Raw genomic sequence first — 8,753 nt, forward strand, 5'->3', positions numbered from 1 at the left:
TGGGTTGTACACGAGGAACATCAAAACAGCAACACTTTTGGGCACACTTAGGGACTATTTATTGGGGACGAAGTCATTCAAGTTTAGTGGCATTTAGCTGAATGTGCATTCTGGTTGCCGGAACTACTATTATAGTAACCTAGTAGTTTGGGTAGTGGGACTTAGCCCACAAGGATCAACTCCTACACTGGGAATAGATTTAAACACTAAATAGATTTGCTGTCGCAGCTTACCTTGCAGTACACCACTGCCTCAGCTATTGGATACACTTTGTGATCCTTATGGTCAACTGACCAATGATAATCACAGATAGGTTGCAGGTCTGTGACACAGAAGATCTTCAGTTTGTCCCTGTGTTCCTCACACGTTCTCTGGGGACCTCCAGGGTAGTCGATAATGCACAGAGGACATATTTCTGAACCCTGCTGCTCCCATAACTCATCCAGACAGAGATTGCAGAAGCTACAGCCACAGGTATGACAGCTGAGAACCACGGGAACAGAGAAGACCTTTCTACATACAGCACAGGAGAGATCATCATCCTCCAGGAGAGTGGAAGATTTGGCCTCCATTCTCCCACAGAGCTAGAGCTGGACTCCGGTATGCATCTATAATAGGCCGCAGTGGCTCAGATATGGTTACGCTGGCCTGTGAGCCTTCACCTCTCTGACATTTATTTTACTCCAAGCTTTGTGAATCAAGTGTGAACTTTATAGTGACATTGAATATCAGCCCAAGTGAATATCTACAGTGCCTTGCAAAAGTATTCATCCCCCTTGGCGTTTTTCCTATTTTGTTGCATTACAAACTGTCATTTAAATAGATTTTTATTTGGATTTCATGGAATGGACATACACAAAATAGTCCAAATTGGTGAAGTGAAATGAAAAAATGACTTGTTCTTAAAAAAATCAAAAACGGAAAAGTGGTGCGTGCATATGTATTCACCCCCTTTGCTATGAAGCCCCTAAATAAGATCTGGAAGCAACCAATTACCTTCAGAAGTCACATAATTAGCTAAATAAAGTCCACCTGTGTGCAATGTAAGTGTCACATGATCTCAGTATATATACACCTGTTCTGAAAGGCCCCAGAGTCTACAACACTACTAAGCAAGGGGCACCACCAAGCAAGCGGCACCATGAAGACCAAGGAGCTCTCCAAACAGGTCAGGGACAAAGTTGTGAAGAAGTACAGATCAGGGTTGGGTTATAAAAAATATCAGAAACTTTGAACATCCCACGGAGCACCACTAGATCCTTTTTTTTAATGGAAAGAATATTGCACCACAACAAACCTGCCAAGAAAGGGCCGCCCACCAAAATTCACAGATCAGGCAAGGAGGGCAATAATCAGAGAGGCAACAAAGAGACCAAAGATAACCCTGAAGGAGCTGCAAAGCTCCACAGCGGAGATTGGAGTATCTGTCCATAGGACCACTTTAAGCCGTACACTCCATAGAGATGGGCTTTACAGAAGAGTGGCCAGAATAAAGACTTTGTTTAAAGACAAAAATAAGCAAACACATTTGGTGTTCGCCAAAAGGCATATGGAAGAAGGTACTCTGGTCAGAGTAGACTAAAATTGAGCTTTTTGGCCATCAAGGAAAACGCTGTCTGGCTCAAACCCAACACCTCTCATCACCCTGAGAAAACCATCCACAAAGTGAAGCATGGTGGTGGCAGCATCATACTGTGGGATGTTTTTCATCGGCAGGGACTGGGAAACTGGTCAGAATTAAAGGAATGATGGCCGGTGCTAAATACAGGGAAATTCTTGCAGGAAACCTGTTTCTGTCTTCCAGAGATTTGAGACTGGGAAGGAGGTTCACCTTCCAGCAGGACAATGACCCTAAGCATACTGCTAAAGCAACACTTGAGTGGTATATGGGGAAACATTTAAATGTCTTGGAATGGCCTAGTCAAAGCCCAGACCTCAATCCAATTGAGAATCTGTGGTATGACTTAAGGATTGCTGTAGACCAGCAGAACCCATCCAACTTGAAGGAGCTGGAACAGTTTTGCCTTGAAGAATTGGCAAAAACCCAAGTGGCTATATATGCCAAGCTTATAGAGACATACCCCAAGAGACTTGCAGCTGTAATTGCTGCAAAAAATGGCTATACAAAGTATTCACTTTTGGGGGGATTGGGGGGGAACAGTATGCACGTTCAAGTTTTGTTTTTTTGTCTTATTTCTTGTTTGTTTCACGAGAAAATATATTTTGCATCTTCAAAGTGGTAGGCATGCTGTGTAAATCAAATGATACAAACCCCAGAAAAATCTATTTTAGGCTTAATTGTCTCAAGTTCCCTTGACTCACATGCCTAGTTGGGCTACTATCCGTGTGTCCAGCCTGCCCTCTGGTGGTCCTTCCACAATATATATATGTCACGACTTCCGCCGAGGTCGGCTCCTCTCCTTGTTCGTGCGGCGTTCAGCGGTCGACATCATCTGCTTTCTAGCCATCGTCGCTCCATTTTTCATGTATCCATTTGTTTTGTCTTGTTCCTTGCACACCTGGTTTTCATTCCTCAATTACACTACATGTACAGTGCCTTGCGAAAGTATTCGGCCCCCTCGAACTTTGTGACCTTTTATAATAATAATAATATAATAATAATCCACATTTCAGGCTTCAAACATAAAGATATAAAACTGTATTTTTTTGTGAAGAATCAACAACAAGTGGGACACAATCATGAAGTGGAACGACATTTATTGGATATTTCAAAAAATTTTAACAAATCAAAAACTGAATAATTGGGCGTGCAAACAGCAGTCCCAACACCTTACCACTGCTACACCTGGCTATCAGCTGAGCCTTGTCTGGCAGCTAAACATTTCATTGAGCCTCATTTACTGCCTTTTAAAAAAACATAGCTGATATGTCTTGCTTAAACAAATGTGGTTTCTACTGACAATTGAGATGTACAAACTATGGCATAAGGGGACTACAAGTGGATAAGAGGCAATCCGTAATTTCAATTAAGACATTAATGAGAAAGCTAGGACAGACATAGTCAATATAACTATTTTTGAAATGTACAGTGACAGAATTCAGAACATGGGCTGTTCTTACAGTGTACTCCCTGTACAACAAGTCAGAACCATAGGGTAAATAAAGGGGCCATATAAACCACAATGAAAGCTCTTCCAATATTCAATGATTACATTTCTCTAAAACAGGTTATGGGCTACATGTGTACCACCAAGTCAGAACAGTAGGCGAAATTAAGAGGGGAAAATGGACCAAATTATTAGGTTGAGGCACATGGGTTACTAACAGCTTACTACACAACATACACTTAATATTACTGTCTTAGCTACAGTATACATATCTCCCTGTCATATTACATAATTTATGCAGCAGCATACAATACATTTTTGGACTCACCTTGTTGTGCTGTGCTCACTTGAACAGGAAGGTGGCGCAGGGGTCATTTGTGGGCAAATTTTGTCATTAAAGTCTCTCATTCTTTGGATTTATGGTGCTATCAAGACAACTGGGAACTCAGAAAAAAACAAGGTTGAATCATGAACGTGTCAGGGATCTTCAGGTTGTAGCTCTAGAAAGAGGTCCGAGTTCCCGACTAACAATTCTGAGTTGAATGATCGTTCAAAACGTATTTTCCTAGTCGGAGCTTTGTTTTTCCCCAGAGTTTCCACTTGTCTTGAACTCACTGAAGTCAGATTTCTCAGTTCTGAGTTAACAGTTGTTTTGAGCGTGGCAGAAATCATGCTGGATTGACAGCATGGCCAATGTTGAATGTTTATCATTTTAAGCTTGGAAAATAGAACCTTAAACCCAGACTTGGGACCACACAGCCACTCCACTGAATAGCAGGCTAGTGATTGCTTTGCAATGCTTGCAGTTAGCCACTGATTCCTTCCAAATCACTTCCAAACCATTGTTGAATTTGTGATTTCCAACTTGATGTGTAGTGTTTATGTCCAATGTCCGATGAGTACCGATACGTTTTTAGCTATTATTTATCTTCATATGACAAGGATAAAAAAGGATTTCCCTGTAGATTGTCGACTTGATTAATGATGACTGCTAGCTAAGATTTTGAAAGTATGACGTTGACATGATCAGTCCATTCAAAGCTACTGTAGATATAACGTGATTTGACATTTTATCTGTGGCCAATGACCATGAGCCTTTTTGGATGGGCACTTTTAATGTAACTCTATGGCAGCACCCAAAGGGTTTAGAGTTGGCTGTGACGTAGTGTCCCCATGAGTGACAGAAAACGGAGCAAATTAAGGCGCAACTAGAGAACACTGCCAACCCCTACGCTCCGTATTTTCCGCTGGCTGCCCCACCACCACAGAAAGCACTGAGCTAGGCTGAAACACCTGCATTTTGGAGCTGCCTTACTCCAGAGAGCAAAAAATAGACCATGTTTGTATGCGGCTTTATTAAGTCAATGATTATTATTATTTCATTTTTTTTACATTGTTTACAAACTGATATGTGACACACATTAATACCAAAATAGGCAACCCCCGCCCCAAAAAACGGCTTTTCTTTTGCTAAAAATGTGGGGCTTAAAAGCACCACATGCACTGAATGGCAGGTCGCCACTGTTGCTGACTGACAAAGCGTTTGTTTGCGATTGATCATTTGTTTGGTGACTAATGATTTGAGATCTGTGCGATTATTTCTTCATACAAAAGTCTATCATGTAGTATATGTAAAATGTCAAAAATTTCAGCCACCTGAAATTTGGCAGGGTAGCCTACAGAAGTAGAATCTTAATTTGAGCCAGTTTGCTACAGCAGGAAAATAATCCTGCAGCAACAAGAAATGTGAATAGTTATGTGGATTATAATTAATGGACAAGTTTGACATTTCAAACTTCAGAAGCCTTCTTAAACCAGGAAAGTTCTCCTGCAACCAGGTGATCAAATTAAGATCCTACATCTGTAGTACCTCTCAGCCATTAAAAAAAACTTTGCAGTTCCTCATATAATCACTGTCAATGTGATAAAAGTACCCTGACTGAAGCTCAAAAACATAGTACAGTACACCACTCCCATACTTTATTGTGTGGAGTAACAAGGTGTCAAGGTCTAAGCTAGCCTACTGTAGATAATCAAAGTGTTGTCATTCCACACAGTAACACTCATATGTTATTCTAGTCAATGTGTAGATACTGTGTTTGGCAAAAATCTGAGAATTGTCAGTTGGAAATACAAACAGGTAAAAGGTTTTGTTTTCACCTTGGGAATCATAAAGCATGATGAGGCAGCCATATGGACATACAAAAGTAATGTCTGTATAAATAAAGGTAGGGAAATCCATAGGGTACAAAGGTCGTTAATGTGTTATATTGCTTATCACCACTGTGGACGGGGATGTAGAATACAGGTGCCAGGTCAAGTTCACAACAAGCACCTTCTCAGTAGCACTTAGCCCTAAAAATTAAAGTCTGACATATTTCCTAGAAAAAATATCTGTATTATTGAAATATTGCATCAATTATCCACAAAGTATTCACAAAATGAACATAAAACCAACAAAAAGTCCTCACTGAGGAGCATAATTTGATTTAAAAAACGAAATGTTTCAAAGAAAAAAGCCCATAGGACAATATTAAAATCGAAATGTACTTGTAAAAATTGTGCGATGGACAAGTGAAATGTCCTTATCAGGTTCAGTGCTGCCAAGCCTCTAACTTCTGGTGGACAAAATATATGGTCACCTCATGATGTCATAGTTTCAATATACAGTCATACTGTAGCTTACATCAGTTTAGATCGATGTCAAAAATGTGTCCTAACTCCTAAGATAGACAATTCATGGTCAGCCTAGGTTTCTTTGTTTCATGTAGCAGCAGCTCTATTTCTCCCTCTCAGAAACGGTTTTATTGTTTGAGCAGGGCTTCTCTTTAGGCGCGCACTGCCATTCAATGACGTTAATGGTTAACAGAAAGATAAAGGACGTCCGTTTCCATTAGATCACAGTTTCTTTCCTCATTCACTGAAACACATTGTCATTTAATTTTATTTTAAGGAACATTATAGCCTACTGAATTGTGGATCAAAGTTGTGGGCTATTATCAAGCAAAAACAATAGCCTAGAATGAAGTTGGCCTTAAAAACCTATAATCTATGCACATGTTTAATGAAAGTTAGGCCTATCCAATAACAAAATGTCTAGGCTATAGTCTAAATGTCTAGGCTATAGCCTAAATGGCTTAATGACCGATTGGAAATAATAGGCTGACCTTGTGCGCATTGCGCATCATATGGCCGAGGTCTCTGTAGCTGTGTGCGGAACAGGTATGTCAGTGTCCACGGATGCAGACACCGTGTGCATGTCCTCATCAAGCGGCCCCATCGTCAATACGACAGGCGGGGGCTTCAGTTGCTGTGGGGCTTCCCTCATGTGAGTCGTAGACAGCCCGGTCCCTGCCCTTCTCGCGACCCCGCGGGGGGGGCCTCCATTCCGCCGCAGAGAGTTCCTGACACTGTTGGTGAGACGGCTGGATAACCGCCTCACCGCACCTGCGATGCCCCGCTCCTTCTTCAAGAGCCCGACGTCATCCTCCAGCTCCTCCGGGGGGACCTCGATGTTGCCCGTGTACCAGAACACCCACCAGACGAGGCTGAGGAAGATGATGATGGCCCCGGCGTAAATTAAAAAGTCATAGAAGAATATGTCCGCAAAAACACCGATCAAAAGAACAAGCAGCCCGAATATGTCGAAGGACACTGCCAACCAAAAGGCGCAGGAACAGCGACCTAGACCGCGGTACGTTGGCTCCATGTCTCTAAATTGGCTTGGAGATATGCCTAACAAATACTTTGTTTAGACCACCTTTTATTTTCTAACTATCATTTGCGGTTGGTTTCCTGGTGGAATTCGGTGAATTCGGTTGGGGTAGAGTTTCAAACGGAGCCGTTTGTTTGAACAGGTAAGGTGAGACAGGTGAGGAAGCTCGCCCCTATTCAGGTTTTCCTGTGTCACAGCACAGGAGGGCACAGCACAGAGGTGGGGCGTGGTAGCCGTAGACAGGTGAGGGAGGGCTGTGTAGACAGGATACTGGCATGACACCAGCCATATTAATACTGTAAAGGAGGTAGGACATGTGTGACATACATTGTAGAAAGGAGCCATGATGGTTCTGATTTTCTAGATATCCAAACATGGCACACTAATGTCTGTTCACCTGTGGAATGACATTCTGGACAACATTTGACTCATTATGTGTTTCTCTCCCTCATTTCTAAAGAACATAATGGAAGAAATCTATTCACATCCAGATTGTTTCTATAAATTAATGACAGACACAAAAGCCTCTAAGGCTGTGTTTGCACAGCCTGTTTGCACATATTCTGATATTTTTTCCACAAATTACTCATTTGACCAATCTCATCAGATCTTTTCACAGATCCTTATCAGAGCTGATCTGATTGGACAATTAGTGGAAAAAAATATCTGATTTGGACTGTCTGTCTGCAGCCATAGTTTAATGTGATTACACCCAACCGCTCACCTGACTGCTAAATAATGGCGTGTAGGCCTATTGCCACCTTGTGGTCTTTTGTACAGAAAAACGTGTGCCCCCATACAACTTATTACTGTACATTGAAAAGGAAAGATTAATATATAAAATCTAATTTATTATTCATTACACAATTGCTGCATTATGTTGATAAATAAAATGAGACATTTAGAAAAAAGATAAAGGGTACCTGAAGACTGGCTGCTCTCACAAGGTTGGAGATCACATGGAATCAGAGTAGCCTACATGAATGCACATTGCAATGGAAACCTAACATCTCAAGTTTAGGTAAAAATGTTAACATTTTGGCTAACTTAGACTGAATTCAAATCCCACTGGCCCCACCTCCTTGAAACATTTTTTGCTTTTGACCAGATGGACACAGCCTTTTTGACCCAGAAACATAAAAGGTTAGACAATTTAATCCAGCAGCAGTATTGAGGGACAGAGCGAGGGTGCACCCACGACCACTCAGTGTCCAACCGTCCATCATGATTTCAACAATCAGCTATAATAATGTCCAGTAGAATTTTCTGACTCTGTAATCCTGTTTCTAAAGGATTTAGCAATCCACTACAACAGCAGCTACAAGGAAAACAGCAGCTTATGGTGGAAAAACAACAACTATTACAGATCACAATCAGACAGATGGGATAGCCTGGGCCGCAGCAGCACGGCCATGTTCCGATCATGTTAAAACCCCCCAACAGAGCAATCACATGATGTTCCCTTTTACCGGACGAGGTCATTCAATCCCATATTTGTATTAGGGCCTAGATCGAGGACAGCTACATACAGAAGATAAACAGTGCATTTCACAGAGGTCTCTCTTGTAAAATGGAATCTATATGAATAAGACTAACCTGCATAAATAAAGGTTTAATAAATACAAATCCATCTATGTTACACCTGCCCCCGAAAAACATTTATACATATTTTAGGAAGTGTGCTTTTCAGAATTAAGGAGAGAATTGGGAGAAAACACCACGAACACGGTTGACCTACTCTACAACAACATAGTTTTAGCTGGAAGAGTCCATGGCTCTTCGGTGCGGTTTGTGCACCTGGAGCGCCTTGCCATGGACCTTGGTCAGAGCCATGTGCTCTAGTCTCTGTTTCACCACGGGCACCCACACCAGCCCCGTGACCAGGAACATGAGCCCCACAGAAAGGAACACAGGACCCAGCAGGTAGGGCACGTTCCCCACCTGGGTGAAGTAGAGCAGGGAGAGGGCCG

The 8,753-nt window shown here is 41.8% G+C and overlaps 1 protein-coding gene across 1 annotated transcript; it reads right to left on the reverse strand.

Moving 5' to 3' along the window:
* Positions 1-2,701: 2,701 nt before the first annotated feature.
* LOC127930099 (transmembrane protein 238-like) lies at positions 2,702-6,968 on the reverse strand. The gene has a single exon (XM_052519334.1). It carries the CDS (start codon positions 6,775-6,777, stop codon positions 6,253-6,255), a length of 525 nt encoding a protein of 174 aa, XP_052375294.1. The 5' UTR covers positions 6,778-6,968; the 3' UTR covers positions 2,702-6,252.
* Positions 6,969-8,753: the final 1,785 nt, after the last annotated feature.

Source organism: Oncorhynchus keta, chromosome 5 (genome assembly GCF_023373465.1).
Source record: "Oncorhynchus keta strain PuntledgeMale-10-30-2019 chromosome 5, Oket_V2, whole genome shotgun sequence".
NCBI lineage: Eukaryota > Metazoa > Chordata > Actinopteri > Salmoniformes > Salmonidae > Oncorhynchus > Oncorhynchus keta.

Excerpts from the sequence above, each read along its gene's own strand:
- LOC127930099 (XM_052519334.1), bottom strand. The coding sequence starts at position 6,777 with ATGGAGCCAACGTACCGCGGTCTAGGTCGCTGTTCCTGCGCCTTTTGG.